This window comes from Ascaphus truei, chromosome 17 (genome assembly GCF_040206685.1).
Source record: "Ascaphus truei isolate aAscTru1 chromosome 17, aAscTru1.hap1, whole genome shotgun sequence".
Taxonomy (NCBI): domain Eukaryota; kingdom Metazoa; phylum Chordata; class Amphibia; order Anura; family Ascaphidae; genus Ascaphus; species Ascaphus truei.
Window position 1 is genome coordinate 41,821,848 of NC_134499.1, and position 24,281 is coordinate 41,846,128.

Below are 24,281 nucleotides of genomic sequence, written 5' to 3' on the forward strand. Positions count from 1 at the left end.
ATGTCATGCAATCAGTCAAACGAGTTCTGTACTTCAATCTCAATATTGTCATAGCTAAAAATCCTGCGTCTCAAAGGTAAGAAGCCCCAAAACCAGAGTAGAGTCGTTGAGAAGCACCATGCCAAGGGGGGACTTTGCTTGCCTCCACTAGTATCCACAGTGTCATTTTGTGATGATCTGGATTTTAACTGTAAATCTGTTTTCTGAGTGATTGCTTCAATTTCAAGCATAGACGTATCTACACTGGCGACACACTTTATTGAAGTGTGGCCAATTCCGCAAGCCGGGAGATTTCCCGGCTTGCAAGTGGCATCCCCTCGGCGTGCCGCACGTCAACGATGCGCGGTCACGCGTCATCGGGTGCCTGCGCCCCCTGCACGCGCGTCCAGGGCTCCCCGAGGGAGCCCTGGTGTCCCGCGATGTGGGGGACGGCGGCAGGGGGTTCCGGGGGACCCGGTGGACTCGGAGAGGAGAGGGGGAAGCCGCGATCGGCGGGCCTCTCCTCCGCTGCTTCGGCGCGCGCCCGGCACCCTCCGGCGCACGCCAGGTAACTGCTGCGGCCGAGAACGGGCAAATGCTCGAATAAACTCGGCCGCAGCAGTAGTTTGAACCCATTTCCCCTTTGACTTAGAATTTCACAAACAGTAATGCCCATGAATGAATTAGAGATGAAGGTGGCAATTGGTTCAATGATGCTGAAGTCCACAAACCATTTCTCAAAGTTCCTTACGATCTTTTCAAAATTGTCACGGTAGGTATCTGTCTCACGAGTAACTTGTTCTACTTATACTTTTTGTAGACTGGGAAAGTGCTGGACACCATTTTTCAATTGGAACTGACCACATTTTACCTTGGAATTGAATGCATTTATAGACTCAATTATTTGCGCAAATGTTGTCCCCTCACCTTGCAGCTCAAGACTGAGATCACTTAACTCTGTGGTTAAGTCAGTTAAAATTGCAAGATCCGTCAACCACTGAGGATCACTGAGCTCGGTGTAAAACGTATCTTTCTTCTAAAAATAGAGTTATTACAGGCAGGAGATCCTGGAACCGTTACAGCAATTTCCGCTTGCCAAGCAATCTTACTTTTGTATATAACCTGGATCATTGTACTGTGCATCAAGGTTATCCCGTAATGCCTTTAACAGCCGAGGTTACAGGGGCGTGACACAAATTACATTTACAATTTTTACAACATGTTGGAAATCAATAACTTTTGCACATAATTATTCTTGGTGAATTATACTTTGATAATTCAGGAAACTCAGGATCTTTTCCGCATAATGCTGTATAACCAATTTTATCTTCAATCTTTGCCGGAGCACCATCAGTTGTTACAGAGAAAAGTTTTTAGAGAGGTACATTCATCACCTCTTGTACACACATCTTGAAAGTCGAATGAATATCTTCTTTTTACACTGGTATCTTTAAAAACCATGTGTATAAAAGTATTTAAGTGGGCTGTATCAACATCTGTTGATTCATCAACTTGCAAACTGAAAAATTCGCACTTTTCCGAATCACCTTCCATCCCATGACAAACATAATTTGACATTGATTCAGTTCTGCGAGTCACAGTATTTCTCGAGAGTTGAAACTCTTTCTTGGCAGATATAATTTCAGCTTTGTTTGTAAAATGCTGGAATAAGGGGTCAGTAGTTGCCACCATAGACTCTTTCATGATTTTTCCAGCTTCAAATGGCTTATTTTTGTTATTGTTGCAAGGATATGTTAACAAAAAAGACCTGTATGGCGCCAAGGATGACAAACCAAAGTGGACCGCAAACCTATAGTTCTTCCGTGGATCCTTCCCGGTCTGTTATGCTGATTCATGGCTTCAGAATATTCTCACGGCACTCCAGCATATGTAAGGATGATAAAGACAAAAACAGGGCACTAATAGTGCATTATCTTTGACTACTTAGTCCAGAGAAAAAGCCATTCTGCAATAGTATTAGACTGAACACTTCAGTGCTGAGATAACATATTCCATAAGAATATTATTTATTGGGTTAGTAAAACAATAAAATACTGCGATCAAATAATATGCTGCAAAGTGAGCTGTGATGTATTATGAGCTCCAATGAATCCTGATAGGACCAACTCTCCGGCAATGTTACAATTGAAATCCTACTTAAAATTAGCCCCTCGAACTTGCGCCTTGTAAGTAGGTTTCTGTGTGACTGGAATCTCCCGGCTGTTCCTCCGGGAGGTGTAGGCTAACTACATGACGCGCACATCAGACTAACTCACACGGCCTAAAAATTACAATGTTATTTTCTTCTTCTCAAAACTGGTTTTATTTTTGAAAAGTGGGAATGGGTAGGGGTACAGAAATATATAAAAAAAAGGCAGGGGGCAACATATGCGGGGGGTAAACAGGGAAACAAGTTTTACAATCATACAATTATTCTCGGCAAAGCAAGGGTTTATATCGGTCAAGTATGGATTCATAGAAGGCCGGGCAACAAACCTAGGCCCCCAGTTCAAATTGGGAAGCCTTTCTATTTCTCTCCCTTTCTAGGTACCCAACTGAAAAATTTATTTTTTAAATAAAATTGTAGTATCAACTTTTTTGTTTTTAATTCTGGTGCACTGAGGGGGTAGTTGGGGCCCCTGGGGGTAGATAGAGGTTCCTCCTAGACCTCAGTCAGGTGTGCACCTTGTCTTCCTCTGGATGTGAAGTAGGGGGGGGGGGGCTGGGGCCTCATGGGGCGTGATCCACGGCTGGGACCCTCCTGGATATTTGACCTGTAAAAAATCAAATTCCCAGTTAAATGCTAGCAGATAAATACTGTAGATAAGGTATTCAGTCACCCACCTGTAATCCCCTAAACATGGCACTAGCAGAAGTACACTTGGTCCTAGAAGAGATCACCGCTTCCCGTCTTTGTTAGTTTTCAAACAACTTAACCTTTATAGTGCCGGGAGTCTGGTGGCACCAAAGTGCCAATCGCTCTAGGATGCCAGAAACTGAAGTGGAGCCGACGGAGAGTGCGGCTTGATTACTACCCAGAAAATATAATCAACCAGTTTGTGGTCAACCAGATTCACACAGGAGCTCAGAACGGGCAATAGAGGCAGCCACCTGGCACGTGGAGTGCTGCAGGGGGTTGTCATTAAGGAATAGTGACTGACTGGACATTCATGATTGCCCACTCACCATCTCACAAGGTAGGAATGCAGTGGAAGGGGTTAATTGTTAAAGAGTAAAGATCCCTCCCGCCCCTCTTTGCCAATCAATCAGATCTCTTCTCCCAAGCCACACGGGGGGATCGGAGAGAAAGGGGGCACTCACTTTTAGTTCTCTGAGTTATTTAACTGCCCTTCATAGAAGTTCATTGAGTCTACGTCACAATCAGGGCTCCACTCAAGCAAAAGACCACATTGTAAGGGCCTCTAAGGTGGCACTTTTTATGACTTACGCTGTACGTCAACAGGGCACCCTAGGAATTAAAGCAGTGACAGCTGCACACAGGGACAGACAGTGCAGGACGTATGTCACACCGACCCCTGGAGTCATGGTCTCATGATGTACCACAGACACCAGGCTCTGAAAATGTTAATGGCAAACATCATCATGTTTAACCCAAATATTTGGCTTTTGGTTTCTAAAGACATAGAGAACTGCCTTTTCATGTGGCCTGTGAATGGGGCTGCACGTGCCAATCACATCTTTATGCAACCGCTACAGCCCACCCCGGCCTGTTAGAAAGGAGAGCGGGGAGCTTTACATGTACAAACTCCTCCTTACTGGATTCTCTGGCACTGAAGCACAGATGTCAAATCTCTACGGTCCAAAATCAGTGAGATTTGGGGGTTCTGGCTCCCAAAATTGCATTTTAACGGTATCAGTGAGAGTCTATGGGATCACTGGTTCAGTGACACTTACCCCAAATCAGTAAGACACACACAGCCCACACTGACCAATTCTAACTACTGTGTAGTGATTTATAACTGAAACATGGTTACATTGTTCTGCTGCCACCTGAAAATAATATCCTCATTCCGAGGCAATGGCGTTTGTAGAAGCCCCCTGTATCTGCATCCCAGAGCCCCCTGTATTTGCATCCCAGAGCCCCCTGTATTTGTATCCCAGAGCCCCCTGTATTTGTATCCCAGAGCCCCCTGTATTTGCATCCCAGAGCCCCCTGTATTTGCATCCCAGAGCCCCCTGTATTTGTATCCCAGAGCCCCCTGTATCTGCATCCCAGAGCCCCCTGTATTTGCATCCCAGAGCCCCCTGTATCTGCATCCCAGAGCCCCCTGTATCTGCATCCCAGAGCCCCCTGTATCTGTATCCCAGAGCCCCTGTATTTGCATCCCAGAGCCCCCTGTATTTGCATCCCAGAGCCCCCTGTATTTGCATCCCAGAACCCCCTGTATTTGCATCCGAGACACCTGTATTTGCATCACAGAGCCCCCTGTATCTGCATCACAGAGCCCCCTGTATTTGCATCCAGAGCCCCCTGTATCTGTATCCCAGAGCCCCCTGTATTTGCATCCCAGAGCCCCCTGTATCTGCATCCCAGAACCCCCTGTATCTGCATCCCAGAGCCCCCTGTATCTGCATCCCAGAGCCCCCTGTATTTGCATCCCAGAGCCCCCTGTATCTGCATCCCAGAGCCCCTTGTATTTGCATCCCAGAGCCCCCTGTATCTGCATCCCAGAGCCCCCTGTATCTGCATCCCAGAGCCCCCTGTATCTGCATCCGAGCCCCCTGTATTTGCATCCCAGAGCCCCCTGTATCTGCATCCCAGAGCCCCCTGTATTTGCATCCCAGAGCCCCCTGTATCTGCATCCCAGAGCCCCCTGTATCTGCATCCCAGAGCCTCCTGTATCTGCATCCCAGAGCCCCCTGTATCTGCATCCCAGAGCCCCCTGTATCTGCATCCCAGAGCCCCCTGTATCTGCATCCCAGAGCCCCCTGTATCTGCATCCCAGAGCCCCCTGTATCTGCATTCTAGAGCCCCCTGTATCTGCATCCCAGAGCCCCCTGTATCTGCATCCCAGAGCCCCCTGTATCTGCATCCCAGAGCCCCCTGTATTTGTATCCCAGAGCCCCCTGTATCTGTATCCCAGAGCCCCCTGTATCTGCATCCCAGAGCCCCCTGTATCTGTATCCCAGAGCCCCCTGTATCTGTATCCCAGAGCCCCCTGTATCTGCATCCCAGAGCCCCCTGTATCTGTATCCCAGAGCCCCCTGTATCTGCATCCCAGAGCCCCCTGTATCTGCATCCCAGAGCCCCCTGTATCTGTATCCCAGAGCCCCCTGTATCTGTATCCCAGAGCCCCCTGTATTTGCATCCCAGAGCCCCCTGTATCTGTATCCCAGAGCCCCCTGTATCTGCATCCCAGAGCCCCCTGTATCTGTATCCCAGAGCCCCCTGTATCTGCATCCCAGAGCCCCCTGTATTTGCATCCCAGAGCCCCCTGTATCTGTATCCCAGAGCCCCCTGTATCTGTATCCCAGAGCCCCCTGTATCTGTATCCCAGAGCCCCCTGTATCTGTATCCCAGAGCCCCCTGTATCTGCATCCCAGAGCCCCCTGTATCTGTATCCCAGAGCCCCCTGTATTTGCATCCCAGAACCCCCTGTATTTGCATCCCAGAGCCCCCTGTATCTGCATCCCAGAGCCCCCTGTATCTGCATCCCAGAGCCCCCTGTATCTGCATCCCAGAGCCCCCTGTATCTGCATCCCAGAGCCCCCTGTATTTATATACCAGAGCTCCCTGTAAGAGGCCAGTATGGGACAATCCGACAGGACAAGTCTGCTGGAGAGGTTACTACTGCTCTGATGTAATGGCAACAATGAAAGGCTTTCTGCTCTTTGAGTAAGTTTGTCCCAGCCGCTTTACCGTAGCCACATGACACCACAGAGTCACGTGACTGGAGCAGATGCACAGCACCAGGAAGTGGGCGAGGAAGCTGGGGAGACACACAGCATTAGCTCTGACATGAGTAGAACTTCGCTGCTACTGTAAGTGTGTTTCTTTGTAACTTTTCTGCCAGTCTAGCGTTGTGCCCCTCCGGGGTTATTGTGCCCCTCCGGGGTTATTGTGCACTTGTCATTTTGTGCTATGAGAGACACTAAAGGGAGGTTCTCACAGAAAGCTGCAACTCCTGGGGTGCCTGGTGGACACTGCACGACATGTACTAGCCCACTAACTTACTACTTGGAATCTGATACGATAGTAATATTGCGATAATAAGAAATATGTTGATATTTAATTTATCATTTAAATTTTACGGACATTTTACAGTTACGGGCATTCAGTTTAAAGCAGCAGTCCACACTGACCATGCACTTTAAGAGATTCCAGAACTGTTTTTATTTTTTAAATCTGATGCTTAGTTCAGGAGAAATACGCGTTCAAAATATGAAGCATCTGGGGGTTCAAATGAAGCTCTCCATAGAGCCCATTGCAGTCTAAATGTCCTCATGGTTAGCCCAGAAGCCAGAGATTAAGAAAATCATGTTTTTAAACACTATAAAACTTCTCCTCACACTCCTCCTCTCCCCCCCTCTCCTTCCCCCCCCCCCTCCTTCCCCCCCCCCTCTCCTCCCACCCCCCCTCTCCTCCCCCCCCCCCTCTCCTCCCCCCCCCCTCTCCTCCCCCCCCCCTCTCCTCCCACCCCCCCTCTCCTCCCACCCCCCCTCTCCTCCCCCCCCTCTCCTCCCCCCCCCTCTCCTTCCCCCCCTCCCCTCTCCTCCCCCCCCCCCCCATTCCCACCCAACAGGCCATGTTTAGAGGGCAGTTTACTAATATTATGAGTGGAACTAGTATAGGCATCTGCAGGGATTGCTGTTTTAATACACAGCAGCCTGATAGAGGGCATATCTGCCAGTGTAAAAGGGATCCTGGCACCAATCTTTCATCTCCTGCCCATAATTATAGTAACACCCACCTTCCTCCTCATCCCTCCTGTATCCCCATCTCTGACGTTCAGTAATAAGCAGAAGTAATGTTAAAACTAAATAATATCCAAATTAAAAAAGTTAACATTCATTTAAAAAGTGAATGTTTTTTTTTCCTATTGAACAAATATTTATCGCAATAAATATAAATCACGTTAACTTTCTTTATATTGTCATCTTGAGAAATGTTGTTATTGCCAAATTCAATGTTGGAAGCAAATGCCAGAAAGAGGATTTGCAATACTCTCCTAAAATACATTTCAGTTGCAACACTATTTCAAGATTTACATGTGATGCTTTTGCTTTTATCTCAGTAATGAGTCAGCGTCCTGCTCAGAGGAGCCTCCTCACACAGCATGCACATTTAATGAGGAACTATAGGTAACAGATCTATGTGTGAGAATTTCTCAGTTTGTACTTTAGTGACTCATTTTTCTGTCTCTAGATATTTGTGAATGATCCACTTTTTTTAATTTATTTGTTATAGGCATCTTAGACAAATATTAGCTCTGCTAGACATACACATGCATATATTATGTATATTCTATATCATCACACCTGGGGGTGGGGGGCACTCCGCTGACATGGAGTTAAGTCTGGGTGTATGAAGTAAAGAAGTTGGTATAACCATGAAGATGATCCATGTGTGTGCCAAACTTTTCCAAGGTTGTGTGTATATGTATGTATGTATATAATCTCCAATAAAGAATATCACTTGTGAGCACATTCACGTCTTAAGCCGTGCCTATAGTGACGGCGACGCGTGACGTCACCGGTCGCCGCAAGCGAAAGTTGTATTTCGCGCGGAAGCGAAGGGCGACCATGCTCCTGATTGGGTCAGGGGCTGTCACATGAGGCGACAGCCCCTGAAAAATCAAATAATTACAGCTACCAAAAATCGAGTCGCCACATCGCGCTTACTATAAGCGCACGCGGCGGCGACAATGCATTTGTTTTCGGTCGTGTCGCCGTCACTATAAGCGTGGCCTTAGACATGTCTGCAACCCTGCCTTTCACCCATTATCACCTAGCATACAGTGCTTCCACTGCAGCAAGGGATTCTGAGAAATGACATGCAAATGAGCACACAAAGTGTGTGTGTGTGTGTGTGTGTGTGTGTGTGTGTGTGTGTGTGTGTGTGTGTGTGTGTGTGTGTGTGTGTGTGTGTGTGTGTGTGTGTCCATGTCCATTCATCCCTCAAAGTGGCAGGAAGGTGACAGCAGGTGTTGAAAATGTATAGTGGCCCTTGTGCTGAGAGGTTCAACCATACTATGAAAGCTTGAACAATATACTCGGCTGAAGTGGGAAAAGTATTTGCCGACTTACAAATGAGGCCAGTATGGCAAGTAAGGATGCAGAATGCAAAGCTGGAATGAAGAAAACTGATTAAAAAGGAGATGAAAACAATCAAACTTCAAGAATAACAGCAGATACATTTAACTGCAGTTAAACTACAGCTTGCTTGAATCGCATACAGCCGGTACTAGCGATGGGCGAATTCGCCCAATCTGTCTTTTCCATATTTCCTCTAATTTCCCCCCCCAAAATCTGTTTCGCAGTGTAAAATCCGCGGACGGATTTAGTCGATTTTAATCCACACGGATTCATCAAAATCTGCCATTGGATGCAATCAGTTGAGGGATTTGTACAATCCAATCTGCGGATTTCGTAATCCATTGGCGGATTTTTAAAACCACAAATTGGATTCTGCAAATCCGTCCACGGTTGCGACGTGTGTTGGAAATAATAATAAAAAATCTGCTTTATGCGAATCGCCCTTTTTGAGATAAATCTGCTGTCACGGGGGGGACTCCTGGAGCGGGTAGGACCTCGGTGGCTGGAACAGCAGGGAGCATGGATCGTTGGGGTCACGGGCTGATGTTGGTGGCAGGCAGCAAGCGGGATCGTCGGGTCACAGGCAGGGTTCGGTGGCAGGCAGCAAGCAAGGATTGTCTGGGTCCAGTCAGGGCTCGGCAACAGGAAGGCAGGACGGGAGCAGGAACTGAGACTATGGAGCAGGAAACAAACGGGGACAAGCCAGATTACTAGCAAGGGCCTTTAATAAGTACAGGACTCCACACAGAACAGAAGCAGAAGCATGGGCATAAGGAGTCTGGACACAAAACAAAAGCAAGGGAGGAACAGGAAACTATAAGGAAAGAGGACAGGAGCAATGAGGAGACAGACAGAGGAACCCCAGAGCAGACAGAAAACAGCAGCACACCCGGTGGACAGATAAGGTACAGAAGGGGAGAGGAAGAACTAGGAAAATGTCAGGGCTATTTCCTGATATCCGTGGACCAAAGAAACCGGCCAATCCGCTGCGGATCAAAATCTGCCCCCAAAATGTGCCCATCTCTGATAGTGACACTTTAACAAACAATTATGAAGATTGTTGTTGAGCGCAGAAAAAACTGGAGGAGTTGCTGAGAAAAAACAGGATAAGAAAATATATCAGAGGAGACAAAGCAGTTACTGACGAGACGACAAGAAAGGAAGCAATCCCAAGAGACAAAAATTTAATATGCAGAAATCTGCAAGACCATCTGCAAATATATAGCTGAAGATATAAGAAAATGTAAGTGTGATATGGCGAGGAAGACTATCGAAAAAAATCTTAAGACAAAGCAGCGATTTATGATTGGAAAAAGCAAATCATTGCACACAAACAAGATGATGGATCAACAATAAGACACTGCACTTATCATAAAGATAGTTGAGGACTTCTACTTTACATTTTACAAGGACACAGAACAGTATAGTCCAGCAGAGGGAGCAGAAACCACCAATGAATGTAGCATGCGTTCTCCCAGAAGAAGGGGCAAAGACAAAATCCATGAAGAATGGGAAGGCTCCCAGGGAAGTTTAAATTACAACTCAAATCTTGAAAGAAGCTGTGGAAGGAATAGAGAAATTCCTTGCTAAATCATTAACATGCTGCTTAAAGAACAGGAAAATTCCATATGCCATAGTTAGCCTCATCTACAAGAAAGGAGACGACATCTAGAACTACATACCAATCGGTCAACTTCCAATCACTTACAAGATTTTTACAAAGATACTCGCTAATTGCCTGCAACAGACCAAGCAGGATTTTTGAGTGGGTGCTATAGACACACATCCAAGTTGTACAGTAAGTGATTTCCCGAAAGAATTAATATGATCTACCACTCAGCTCAGGATTAGTAGATTACAAAAAAAAAAGGCATTTGATTCGGGCTAGATCTCTGCCATTTTAAAGGCACTAGAAGACCATAGCATTGAAGACACATTGATATTACAGTTACGAGAATGTCTCATCAACCATTAGATTACAGGAAGTTACATCAGCAAAGGAGTGCGGCAGGAAGACACCATGTCACCAAAGCTTTTTACGGCAACACTTGAATTGTTCAGGACATTAAATTGGAAATAAAAGGTGATCAAAATCAATGGTGAATACTTGAGTGGCCTATGATTTGCAGATGACAACATTATTTTTGCAACAAGTCCAGAAGACCTCCAGCAACAAATCTGAGAACTCGCCTAAGCAAGTAAGAAAGTAGGCCTCCACATGAATCTCAACCAGACCCAAGTTCTGTTCAACAAATGTGTAAACTCTCTACAAAGATCAAAATAAAGGGAATAGAATTAGAAGACTATGCTTTGCTTGGGCAGAAAATATCAATCAATGGGAACCTTTCAAATGAAAGTAGTAGGGGAATCAAGATTGGACAGATCACATTTGGAAGAAACAAGACAATGTTGCAAGGGAACCTTCCACTGTAGCTTCAAAGGAAAGTGTATCCTGCCCGTGCTCACATATGGTTGTGAAACTTGGACCCTAAATGCGAACATAATTCAGATCCTTCAGACAACTTGAAGTATGGGGTGATGTATGCTGGGTGAACCAAGATACTCGGTGAGTGATTCGGATCCAATTAATTAAAACTAGCGAAGGGGGTCAGTGATATGAGTTGTGATAAATCCAACGGCAAACTCCCTCTGCAAGAGAGAGCAATTGGGCGGGACTTTACAGCAGGGACCAATTAGGGGAACAGAAAACAACTTAAATAGGTAAAAGAACAATAACATGTGCAGAATGAGGTTTGCAAGGAGACGGGATTAGGAAAGCAGGGATAAAATCCTTCAGGCAATTTGTAAAAATTCTCAGAACGAATTGCAATAATGACAAAGAATGACTTGGATGTTGTGGCTTCTACTGAGTCATAGTACACTGAAATTCAGGGTTGGGACATAGCTACTTTATATTCATAGTTGTCACGGGAGACCAGTACTTTTAATACCAAAAGGCCTCAGGGATAACCAAGCACAGGACAAAGTAATTGAATAAACAGGGTTTATTCTGGCATACAGAAACATACAAAAGGAGGCACAGAATCCTCCTCAAAGATCCTCATTGGCTGCACACAAGGCTAGGAGTAAATAACAAGGTTTAAATACCAGATATATAAATATGGTTCAGTTAGCCATTCGGTACAGGTAAGCAATCGCTCCCAACATTGTGAGAGGACAATTGCCACTAAAAGCCATTTGGCAAAAATAATAAATCATTTATTAATATACAAAATGACACACAACATAAAGCGCATGCTCTAAACTAACTTTAAAAACAATTAAAATGTAAATGTAACGGGTGACAGTCACGTGTAGCGATCAGGAGCAGTTACCATCTAAATCATGAGTAGGTTCACTCAGCACACAAATGGTTAATGGAGAGTAAGACAAATGACTACTACTGAGTTACATTTACATTTTAATTGTTTTTAAAGTTAGTTTAGAGCATGCGCTTTATGTTGTGTGTCATTTTGTATATTAATAAATGATTTATTATTTTTGCCACATGGCTTTTAGTGGCAATTGTCCTCTCACAATGTTGGGAGCGATTGCTTACCTGTACCGAATGGCTAACTGAACCACATTTATATATCTGGTATTTAAACCTTGTTATTTACTCCTAGCCTTGTGTGCAGCCAATGGGGATCTTTGAGGAGGATTCTGTGCCTCCTTTTGTATGTTTCTGTTTGTTCACACTATCCTCTTTGCACCAGCAGGATAACCATATATATACTAAGATTTAATATATAACTGCATAGTAAGGTGAGCGGTATATCACAAGTTATGTATACATGTTTATCCTGGCATAACCAGCAACTGCACAAAATACACAGTATCACATACACTCACCACACTTGGGACCTGGGGGTAGTATCTAGCCTTGACTAGGTGCAGGGACCTGCTTCAGTAGGTTTAGCCTGTCCGCTTCTTCTCCAGGAATCCAAAGTACTATTTGCACAATAGCAACTTTGAATCTGCCGCCAGCTTCGCTCCGTGGGATCACTCTCAGAATCCCACTAATGCACAGCTCCAATCGGGACTCTGAACTAGTTACGCTGTGAGTGCTGGCTCCTTAAATAGCTCCCCTCAGCTATCTTTAACATTGTGCCAGGCTGTCAGCCAATCCCTGTGCGAAACAGCAAGCTAACAGCCAATGGGAGGAGGGGAGTGAGCGTAGGGACGCAAGGCTTGGAGTTTGAAACTACCTAAGAGAAACAGTGCCTGCAGGGCTCAGACCCGGCAACTGATTCTGTTAGCCAGTCCTCTACCTCCCGCTGAGTAGGCTCTTCAGAGTCTGGGCAGTACAATGGGTTTCACTCCCAGATCTGATCGGCAGCCATTCACCTCTCACCAGGAGTCCTGACACCTAGCTGCCCCAACCTCGGTTCTAATCCTATAATTTCTAAGGAACAGCTAATCTAAGTGAGTTACTGAGACTGCTTCCATAGAAAGGATAACACAGAGGTACTTTACTGTTGCAAAGCACCATTTACATTTACAGAGCTGACACCCAAATCACATTTACAGAAGAATGCTGGCACATTAAACTGGGGGAATAGCTAACACAGGGAATAAAGTGTTTACAGACAATATCTTTATACAGGTGTTTTTACATTCCCTCCACAGACATTAAATACATTTGGCTGAATTAAACATTGAGTCAGCCAGGATACACTGTTTTAGGGGTAGTTAGCTGGGTTTCACCTTTACTTTATGATGCCAGCTACCCCTACCGTCACATCTCCCCTCTCGAGATAAAAGGCTCTAGGACAGCCACTGTATCAGGTGGCTTCCTAAGCCGAGCAGTCCTCGTGATCCTAGGGCCAAGGTGGAGACTATTTGGCCAGGAAAGTCCTCCGGCATTACCGGGCTCCTTGTCCTTAGCAAAGTCCAAGTTCTGTAGGGCAAGGCACCACCGCAGCAATATCCCAGTCTCCCCCCGCCACCCTGTGTAACCACCCCAAGGGCTGTGATCCACAATCACTGGGGAGGTTTTGCATACACACAGGGCTGCCAGCGCCCAAGCAGTAGCCAGGTACATTGGCAGAGCCTGTAACACTGCCCGCACTCAGAGGACCAGGCTGCCAGCACCTCTAGCTGCCTCTTGGTCACCTGAGGGATTGGTCTGGGATGCTACCCTGATTCTTCCCTGTCGTACTCTGTTCCCCCTCCTCCGAAACCCTGTACGTGGTCTGGTGGAGGGGTCTGTGATCCCCGGTGTCGACCGGGCGATCCGGTGGCTGGATCCTTCCCAGCTTATCCGGAGCCAGAATCCGGTCTCTCTCTCCTACCTCTCGCTTCCACTCTCGCTGGGGACCTATCTCCCCCTACTTCACTGAGCCTTTCTGCCTAGCCTTTCCTAGGAAATCTGGGATAGCCTGGCTCTCCAGATCTCCCGGTGGCGAGCCGCATACAGCTAACACCACCGACTCACTCACAGCCTTGTGCTGTAAGGGCTTACATACCCCCGATGACAGTCTCCGGGGAGCCCTTGTACCGTCCCCTGGCCTGACATCCCAAGTGCGGCCAAATGCTGATTTCCTCTAGCCTGCAGAATGGTTCTACTAGCCGGACTCTGGGGCAAGTGACTACCTGATGCCCTGTCAGCAGGATCTCTTGAGTCCCCTGTAAGCTCTGTTCGCTACCCACCCAGGGACTCACTAACTGGTCCCTCTCTGTCCATAGTCTGGCCAGAGCAACCGGGGCTGGTTCCCAGTATAAAAGCACACAGGGTCTGGGTAACTGATCGGGCATGATCCTGGAGGCATACTCGGCCGCCTGAGGTCTCATGCCCTCCAGATCAGGGTCTGCCCGCACCACCTCCTGGGACCACTCACTGAGGGCAAACGGCCGTAGCTCAGTCACCAAGTCAGGGGAATGGTCAACAGGGATGTTCAGTTCTGAAGATTGTATTGTATTGTATGTCTTTATTTATATAGCGCCAAAAGTGTACTCAGCGCTTCACAAAGAATACAGTACAGGGAATTTTAAAAATACAATAAGTGCAGCAAAAATCAGACAATGGGAAAGGAAATCCCTGCCCCGAAGAGCTTACAATCTAAGAGGTTTGAGGGGAAACTTAGAGACAGCAGGTGAGGGAATAAATGCTGCAGATGGGTGTTAAATGAAAAGGTTAACACCATTTAAAGGGGAAGAGATGGCAGGGAGGCATAGGTGAGATCAGGTGTGTATGTCTGGCTTCAGGCTAGAGATGCCCAGCAGCAGGAAGGAGGAGATAGAGGGTGTGAATAGAGGATTTGTGTGGGTGTTTTTTATTGAGGGGTAAAGAAGTTGGAGATATATGAATAGAGTTGGAGACATGTGGCTGGTAGAAAGAAATGTGTATTTTGAAAAGAAGCGAGGTCAGAGCAAATATAAATAGTAGCAGCATCATGGCAGCAGTAGTTTAGTGCTGAGATGTGTGGTCTGGGATAGAAAATGTCCACCTTTCCAGCGTAGTTCACATCCAGGATTGAGGGTCCGTAGGTGTTCTGTAGTCCCCGTGTTTCCCTCCTGTTGAACTCCCTGTTAAACTCGACCATGCCACTTAAAACTGGGCCACTTTGAATCTTGGGCTGCTTTTCACAGCTAGGGCTGCTCTGGTTGCTCTTATAAAGGCCTAATAAGTCACCTGACAGAATTTATTTCAGCCCAACCACCTTAATTAGCACATGTGAGGCATATTAACACAGATGGTTTTTTTCAACAGGGTCTTGTCATGCCTAAGTGTTAGTGTAAGTTAATTTAATTAAGACTAGACTAAAGACTACAAATACACATAGCACAGGATTGCTTGCAGACAGACAATTCAGATATGTTTTTTACCTAGTTGTGACAACTAAAAATACACATAGCACAGGAGGTCATAAATTGTAGATTGTGCATAGAAGGGCTCCGAAAATGGTGCGTGGTTTGCACTATAAAACTTATCCTCAAACACTAACGGACCTTCATATGTACATCTTAGATGGGAGAAGGGGGGATATGATTTGAAACTTTAAAAGACATAAAGGGGTTCAACAAAGTACCAGAGGAATGGTTATTTCAGAGAAAAGCAGGGGTAGAACAAGGTCATACTTTCAAGCTGGATGTTCGCAGGCTGAGTGGAAACTGAGGAAGTACTACTTCACAGAAAGGGGGTGGATTAGTGGAATACCACCTCTACTGGGAGGCTATGTGCTAAGACTGGAGGGGAATGAAAACAAATGCTTGAGTGCCAAAAATGTAAATAAGTTCTGAGGTTTTACAACAGATGGGGAAATGGGAGGGCTCGATGTGCCAACTGGTTCTGATCTGCCGTCAACTTTTATTTTTCAGTAAAGATTAAAACCATTAATGAGGCGCTCGGCTAATGCCCAAAGTTGGCCATGTGGCAAAACCAATTAACTTTCTGAACATCAGCAAATGGCTCACACCCTTTGGCTGCGCCAAAGGTGTCACGGTAGCTTATGACAAGATATAATGAACACCAAATATCTGGGTTAAACTGAACGAGGCTTAGATATAATAAAATATAATTTATTCCTTAAATAAGGTGAACACAGCAATGTAGTACAATTAACAGACAAGAAGGTAACACTTACTTAGGGTTGGGGGATGGAGAAGTATCAGCTAGCAATTCTCCAGCAATCCGGTGACATTCAAGATGGTATCAGAAGAAGAACTAAAAACTGTAGGGTTGACACAGTTTATATACCTGTGTAACCCTATTCTTAACATTGAATACAGACTATTGGTGAACAATTATCTGTATCCAATCCCTAACGTGGAGACACAGATTAAACCATGCCCCCCAGCTAGTTAGCCCATGTGTACTGGGACTCTGAGGGTCTTATTTCTGTAGCCCCATAATTAAATCAGGGGCAACGACCAGTCTACCAAATGAAGTATCTGATAGGATCTTCATTGATTGTAGGTGTAGACATAACACTTACAAACCACTCCAGTTTGTTGATTCTCCGCCCTCAGGTAACAATTAGAGTGGCAGAGTCTGTTGGTTAGTACTTAGGCTCAATCATCTGGCTGCCCTTCCTGACCTATTTAGCATAGCAGATGGAGTCTGCATTTTTCAGAGCAGATCCAAAATACCATATATATACTCTTTAATATCTACACATATTAATAAGTTCCATTCTGGTGGGCTCAGTGGGTCGAAATGTACCAGTTTTTAATGCCTACAGTGACTCCACATATTGGCCAAATATCAACTCTCTGTGACCTCCAGAACTGGAGATACAGAAATGCACTTTAAAACATTAAAATACAGGATTATAATGAAACATGGGAACAGGGGAACATACAGTTTCCTGACATGACAAGGTGTAAGCCACATTCCTGGACCACAGTCCAGTTAACCCCTTGCCTCCCTGGTGAGGTCTGGGGGTGGCCATATGGGGTGCAACCCCTTTAATACCGGGCCAACCCCCCTCTCCCTCTTCAAAAAGCTGTCCGCCTTTTGGGACGACACAGATGTACACTAAAGGGGTTCAGATTGAATGCAGCTGTGGATTCAGTCCTTTGTCTTCCTGACTCATCAACATTCCAGTGTGTGGAGTTGACATTCCACAATTAGACCTCTTCAAAGCATATTGGATAGGGGGTACAAAAGCAATTTTGCAAAAAAGTAGAGCCACGTTTCCAAACAAGAGTATACCCGAGACTGTGATCCTTAGGAGCTTTGACATTAACCATACGGGCAATAATAGTAACTCTATAGTATTATACAAGAATTCATATTTATTTTTTGGAAACCTTTTTAAATTTTACATTGTGTTCTTCACCATAATATAATGGCCTGTTGCTTTAAGGTAATAATGACACGCCTCTGAGATCAGAGGCATTGTAAGGGACCCCGACCCTCTCCAATAGCGCGTGTGATCAGATGCATTGTAAGGAACCCCAACCCTCTCTAATAGCGCTTGTGTGATCAGATGCATTGTAAGGAACCCCAACCCTCTCTAATAGCACGTCTGTGATCAGATGCATTATAAATTCTTCTGCTTTTGGTACAATTTTCAAATGACCTGAAAATTACAGGGAACCTTTTTCGGGATACCCGGGGAACCCAAGGGTTCCTAGGAACCCCTGTTGAAAAACACTGAGCTAGCAGTAAGCAAACAATTCTACAATAGAGGGTGTTTCATTTTATGTAGCTTAGTATGCAGTGTGAAATATTTCTCTGAAAAAATAAGCTATATTAGTTGAGCCTGCTCACAAGCAAATAGTATTTACATAGCAATTACGTTACCCATTACTGTCAAGAAAGATGAATACATGATCTGAGTTCATTTCCCTTTTTTCCTTTCACAGAAGAAGCTAAACACAACCATGGCATCTGATATTGGTCATACTGGTGACTTGCCAGAGTCTGAAACCCCAAAGCTTCAGTTTGTTCCCTTCACAAGTGCTCTGGATGCTGGGTTTTGGCATGAACTAACCCAGAAAAAACTCAACGTGTACCGGCTGGATGAAACACCCAAGGATATCAAGGGTTATTATTATAATGGTAAGACGCACCAATTACTGTCTATGCTACACTCAGTGTTTATGCAATTCAGAATGTTATGCTATAGACCGGCACATTATCACCAGCAATCTTGTACAATATCCCATCCTGTCAAATTCTAGCTTTAATTATGTTGTTTAGCACGTCTCTATTTCAATGTAATGCGCAAATGCCATGTAAATGTGCATTATAATAATGGTGACGATTACCTGTAAAAGGGAAAGGCAATTATAAATGGCCACTCTAGTTAGCTGATTATAATGGCACATGAGAAATGATGTGAAATGATCTTGCGTGGAGCCCGCATGCACCCAATCTGTCAAGGAGAAGGCAAACATGCTCTAAGCATCATTGTAATTGTTATATAGTTCATAGAGCTGCATCGGCAGACTATAGCAGATACATGTAACTTATGAAGAAGAAATGTTTGCTTCTCAGGCTCTATATATCTCCATCTATGGTGAACACGAATCCATGAAAGTGTATTAAAACCTGCAACAAGCATACAGTGCATGTTTCCAGAATCAATATGATTTGATTAACAATGCACATAAAATGTATCAGAAAAACTTTACTTCCTATTAAAAAACGCATAATAATGTGGCCACACAAGGCGTTATGCATTTCTCAAACATATCTAACCCATGGTTTAAAATGAAATGTTCTATGTTGTAAAATCGCATACCCTTTGTATCATATGTTTAGGTAAACCTTCTCTTCAGGGATATTGTGGCATGACATCTAGGATTTGTGTAAAATATGATGTCTTGCACATACCATTTCAAAGTATACATTTGCTGTTCGTTTATTTGATTCTGTAAACACAATTCCCAACTGCAGATCCTAACATAACTTTAGAGAGAGACCTCTCCACACTCCACACACCCCGCACACACTGATAGGAAGAGGGAGCCGAGTGTTCCCACTGCCTACTTGCTGCCCTGGAGGATTGAGGGGACCTCTTAGTAGAGGCTTGTGGAGGGGGCCTGCAGAGCTGCCTGCTGGAGTGTGCCCACGGAGGTACCTGTCAGGGGAACCTCTTTCCACTGGCTTATAGTGTGCTGTCTTGACCGGATCCTCCAGGGATACCTACCAGCAAGCCCCCTCTGGATACAACTTCTGCAGGCCGCTCTGCAAGATTTGCCATCAAGGGGCCCGTGACCCTTTACTCACCGTGCCCGAGACCAGAGTCCCAGCTGTCCCCCCTAGCAGTGGCCCTGGCAGGTTGTATTTGCCTTTGATTCCTAGTCAACCAGTTGGAACTCAAGGCAGCAACTTCACCACTGCACCTTAATCGTAAATGTTTGTCTCCAAGTCCAGCTAGTAAATATCACGTAGTCTTGTTCAGATCCTATAATTGGATCATCCATGTTTATTTTTCAGTATGGGCAATACTTTAAATATGTAACTACAGGCATACCCCGCATTAACGTACGCAATGGGACCGGAGCATGTATGTAAAGCGAAAATGTACTTAAAGTGAAGCACTACCTTTTTCCCACTTATCGATGCATGTACAATACTGCAATCATCATATACGTGCATAACAGATGTAAATAACGTATGTGTAACAGGCTCTATAGTTTCCCCACTTGACCACAGCTTCGGTACAGGTAGGGAGCCGGTATTGCTGTTCAGGACGTGCTGACAGGTGCATGCGCAAGCTGCTGTTTGCCTATTGAGCGAGATGTACTTACTTGCGAGTGTACTTAAAGTGAGTGTCCTTAAACCGGGGTATGCCTGTATATATATTTTTCTTGTCGTCTTTCTTCCTTCAGGTGATCCATTAGGTCTGCCAACTCGCCTTACTTTGGAATTCAGTGCCTTTGATGTGTGAGTAGTTGTAAAAGTTTCACCAAAAATGTTCATTGTTTAGTGTTTAACAACACAGTTAACATAAGCTGGAGGCTACTATTGATGAAATATACACCAGTACACTTCCATCATATTCATATAAAATTACCTAAACACAAGCCGCTTACAGTAATTGAGTTGCTTAATCTGATCAGTATAGAAATACCTTCGTATAGTATGCCGAGTGATTTTGTATCATGGATGATGTTACAGTATCTCATCTTTTGACATCACAACACACTATTACATTGTTTCCCATGTAATGTAACATCTGATTGATTGTGATCAGAATATTGGCACTTGTAAAGTTGTCACTACATAAAAATGAGCATTTTAACATGTTCCTCTCTTTTATTTCCAGCAATGCCCCCACCCCAGCCCGTTATTGCCCAGCTCTTGGTTGTTTGTATAACACCAACACTTTTGAGTCATTTAAGTCCTGCGATAAGAAGGCGCTTTTGGAAAAATCAGCTAATGAGGTGAAACCCCAAAAATGATTCACTTATAAAGTCCACTGAGCTCATTGTTGCATCTTTATATACTTAACTGTTTCCCCCCATGAGCCGCCGACCCTGATCCTCCTGCCCCTCCGTGAGCCGCCGTCTCCCTCCTTCATCCCCTGATCCCCTCTGTCCCTCCTGCACCCACTGATCCCCTCTCCTGCACCCACTGATCCCCTCTAGTGCACCCACTGATCCCCTCTCCCCCTCTCCTGCACCCACTGATCCCCTCTCCCCCTCTACTGCACCCACTGATCCCCTCTCCCCCTCTAGTGCACCCACTGATCCCCTCTCCCCCTCTCCTGCACCCTCTGATCCCCTTCTCCCCTCTCCTGCACCCACTGATCCCTTCTCCTGCACCCACTGATCCCCTCTCCTGCACCCACTGATCCCCTCTCCCCCTCTCCTGCACCCACTGATCCCCTCTCCCCCTCTCCTGCACCCACTGATCCCCTCTCCCCCTCTCCTGCACCCACTGATCCCCTCTCCTGCACCCACTGATCCCCTCTCCCCTCTCCTGCACCCACTGATCCCCTCTCTCGAACCCCCTCTCTCTCACACCTGACTGACACACACACACACAAGGTATTTAGGTACTATAAATATAGAAGTGCAAATAGCTAAAACACACATTCTAAGTCAAACTTCTTTGCGTTGTGGCACTGAAATTGTGTTTTGATTTATTTATTAAAAACATCACCATTACAAATACAATTTCTGTGACAAAACAGTGACAAAAGACAAAGAAGTTTCACTTAAAAGGAGCGTGATCAGCACACACAATTTTTCTGGAGAGCATATGCGCCTTTAATAACAAAAATATTAGAAAAGAAAGTACTATAAAAATTTAGATAAAAAAAATCTATATATTTGATAAATTACTTCACTAGAACTCAAAATAACAAGGGGCAGTGACTTGCAATCGTAATAAAAAAGGAAATATCTTTCTTATGAATAACGACTTTCCAAACAAGCTTTGTTCTCCTTTTTATAAAGGTTGTTACGGGTATTATGATTTTATGATTACTATGTCGCACCATATTCAGTGAGATTAGAGACCTTGGATTTAGCTCCCAAATGCTGTACATTTAGGCTGCTGTCCAGAGAGAACACAATGTAACCTGTTACAAAACAATATTGTGGATCTGCTTAAGAAAAGGTTGGTTGAGAACATTATTGAGGCTTATGCGGAATGTGTTGAGAATCGGGATATTGATTGTAGGTGGTTTCCAATTACAGGAGTTTAAAAAAAAAAAAGAAACGTTTCTTCTTAAGTTTGGGAAATAAATGGCCAGTGTTTCTCTTGTATACGTATCTCACCGTGTATAGAATTAAAGATGATTGACATACTACTGTATATAACAATTTCTCAAACTCAATATTTTAGGATCTTGTTGGCAATGATTAATTACTAAAGCCCAACCATATTTTCGATCACCACTGACATTAAACCGTAGGGCTGTTGGTGACATGCTGAAGAATAACATTATTTACATTTCTATTGTATGTTCCAAGCAAAATTGTGTTAGCAGAAAACTGTTACCTCCCAGAATGCATTGCAATTATCTTACCCAACCTGTAAAAATCATCAAAATGTTTCTTGTTACTGAAGCCCTCTACTAATATTCACATTATTGTTGCCGGGCCAGGCCTCTAAACTGAAGATTGTTGCTCTATATCATTTAAACCAAACGGGATTGCACTGTCAGAGATGCATGCTAGCTGTCCCCTTGTTACTTATAAAATGAGGATGTTTCTGGCTGGCGCATGTAATGGAAAAGCATGTTGTATCGGATAAGGTCTCCGCTATAATTTACTGCTAATATCTCCATTTGTATCGGGGGGGAAAAGCAATGCTCCTTAACAGGAAGATGGCATTTCACAAAACACAAAAGACGAGCATTCTCCTTCTCTCTTGCAGATTTGGGATGCGATCCAGTCTGGAGCTGCCCTTGAAGATACAGTGCTCCTAAATAAATTCATCTTGTTGACGTTCTCTGTAAGTGTGTTTTCTTTTTACCAGTTGTGTCTGACCTGTTTGTGTTCCGTCTCTGTGCCCTGGATAAACCACATGCCTTAAAGCGCTCTTAGCATCATGTATTGGGGTCGTATTAAAGGAAAAGCTCTCTTGTAATGTTTACGCCTGTTTTTAATAGTTGTTTCCTCATTTGAGATATGTTTATGATGTTGGATATCTAGGTAAAAAAGCCTACATATGGCACAATTACAAATAGTTGTGTGTGTACAATGCAAACATAATACTTACTGCATACATATGCTAAAGTCCAACTTAAACAGCCATAAATTACAGTCATCAATTTCAGTCTCTCACATACTGTATAATGCACATATCAAGGTTCTGTGTTCTAGGCTTGGAAATGCAAAGTGACATGTTTGTGTGTCATTCGCAGAGAACGCTCCAAAACTTTTGACTGCTGCAGAAACGGACTTGTAAAGCTAAGCCTACAGTATGTAGCTGGCTCTGTGTGTCCGTGACTGACTTGTAAAGCTAAGCCTACAGTATGTAGCTGGCTCTGTGTGTCCGTGACTGACTTGTAAAGCTAAGCCTACAGTATGTAGCTGGCTCTGTGTGTCCGTGACTGACTTGTAAAGCTAAGCCTACAGTATGTAGCTGGCTCTGTGTGTCCGTGACTGACTTGTAAAGCTAAGCTGACAGTATGTAGCTGGCTCTGTGTGTCTGTGACTGACTTGTAAAGCTAAGCTGACAGTATGTAGCTGGCTCTGTGTGTCCGTGACTGACTTGTAAAGCTAAGCTGACAGTATGTAGCTGGCTCTGTGTGTCCGTGACTGACTTGTAAAGCTAAGCCTATCTATGTAGATGGCTGTGTATATCCATGACCAATGCCTTGTTTTTAGAGATACTTAATGAAACAGGATCCACAGTCTAATTTAAGACCAGACTTTGACAGATTTGGGAGTCTCTGGGATATATGTGGATGGACTTGAGTTTTAGTTGTTTTTGTATCGCGGTTTTATAAATGATATATTTCCTATAGAAATACATCTTGCATTAATTATGCAGTGTACATTGACTACTTGTGTGAACAAATCCTTTTCTTCCCGAGGAAGTATTTATCACTTTGCATTGTTTAATGTTGCTGCTAATCTTTTATTCTTTATATATAAGGCTATTCAGTCTACTGAGCAGAACAATATCTACATTTGGAGTCTCTAGTCATGTTTCCCTGACAAAGAGAATACAGTATGTAGATTCACTACATATTAAATGGTAGACACTTAAAGACTGTATAAACATTGATAGATATATATATATATATATATATATATATATATATATATATATATATATATATATATATATATATAGATAAATATCTCAACCCCATTATAATGCGGTGCTTGGGGTCCAAAGAATCTCAACGCGATGAGCGCGTATCTTGTTAGATGTCCCTCTCTCCTGGCTGCCGCCCTCCCCCCTCCTTACCTTGGCTCTGACGGCTGGTGTCATGTCATGTTGCCATGGGGACACGTCAACTGAAGCCGTCTGAACCACGGTAAGGAGAAGTTACAGAGGCCTTCGCTGCTTCCCCAGTGTGACGGTGCTCGTCTCAAATCAGGAGGCGGACCCGCACGGCGGAGGTAGGAATGCAAATAAACCGACCACAACCCAGGGACAGAGTCCTGTAAGAGTATCCGTAGTCTGTTCGGAATCAGGGGTCAGGGCTGGCGGCAGAGGTGCAAATTCGAGGAGGCAAGCGGAGGGCAGGGCAGGTGGAAGGCAGCGAGGTCGGGGTCAGCAACAGGAATTCAAAACAGGCAAGAGGGTAAGGCGTAACTGCAAAGACCGACAGGAGCTGCAAACACACACAACTTTGCTCGGCGACTCCCTATGGGATCTGCAGCCTTATAAAGCAGGCTGCCAGTACCCGAAATGGTCACAGAGAGTAGAAAGGGCAGGAGAGACAGAAAACATGGATCGTAGTGATAACCCGGCACGGATCAAGCAGAATCCCTGCAGACGCAATTACCAGAACGCCCTCCTCCTGTCTCTGTACGTGCTTCCTACCTACCAATTAGATTGTAAGCTCTTCGGAGCAGGTGCTCCTCTTCCTAAATGTTACTTTTATGTCTGAAGCACTTATTCCCATGACCTGTTATTTGTATTATTTGTTATTTACAGT

General features: G+C 44.7%; 1 protein-coding gene across 2 annotated transcripts in view; it reads left to right on the forward strand.

Annotated features, from left to right (window-relative positions):
- The first annotated feature begins 5,851 nt into the window (after positions 1-5,851).
- The window catches only part of ATG7 (autophagy related 7), a 167,894-nt gene continuing 149,464 nt past the window's right edge, over positions 5,852-24,281 (forward strand). For both annotated transcript variants that reach the window (XM_075574938.1, XM_075574939.1), the window contains exons 1-5: positions 5,852-5,982; positions 17,569-17,764; positions 19,543-19,597; positions 19,980-20,097; positions 22,040-22,117. In XM_075574938.1, coding sequence (XP_075431053.1) covers positions 17,587-17,764; positions 19,543-19,597; positions 19,980-20,097; positions 22,040-22,117 — 429 coding nt within the window. In that variant the 5' untranslated portion in view covers positions 5,852-5,982; positions 17,569-17,586. The remainder of the gene's footprint in view (positions 5,983-17,568; positions 17,765-19,542; positions 19,598-19,979; positions 20,098-22,039; positions 22,118-24,281) is intronic.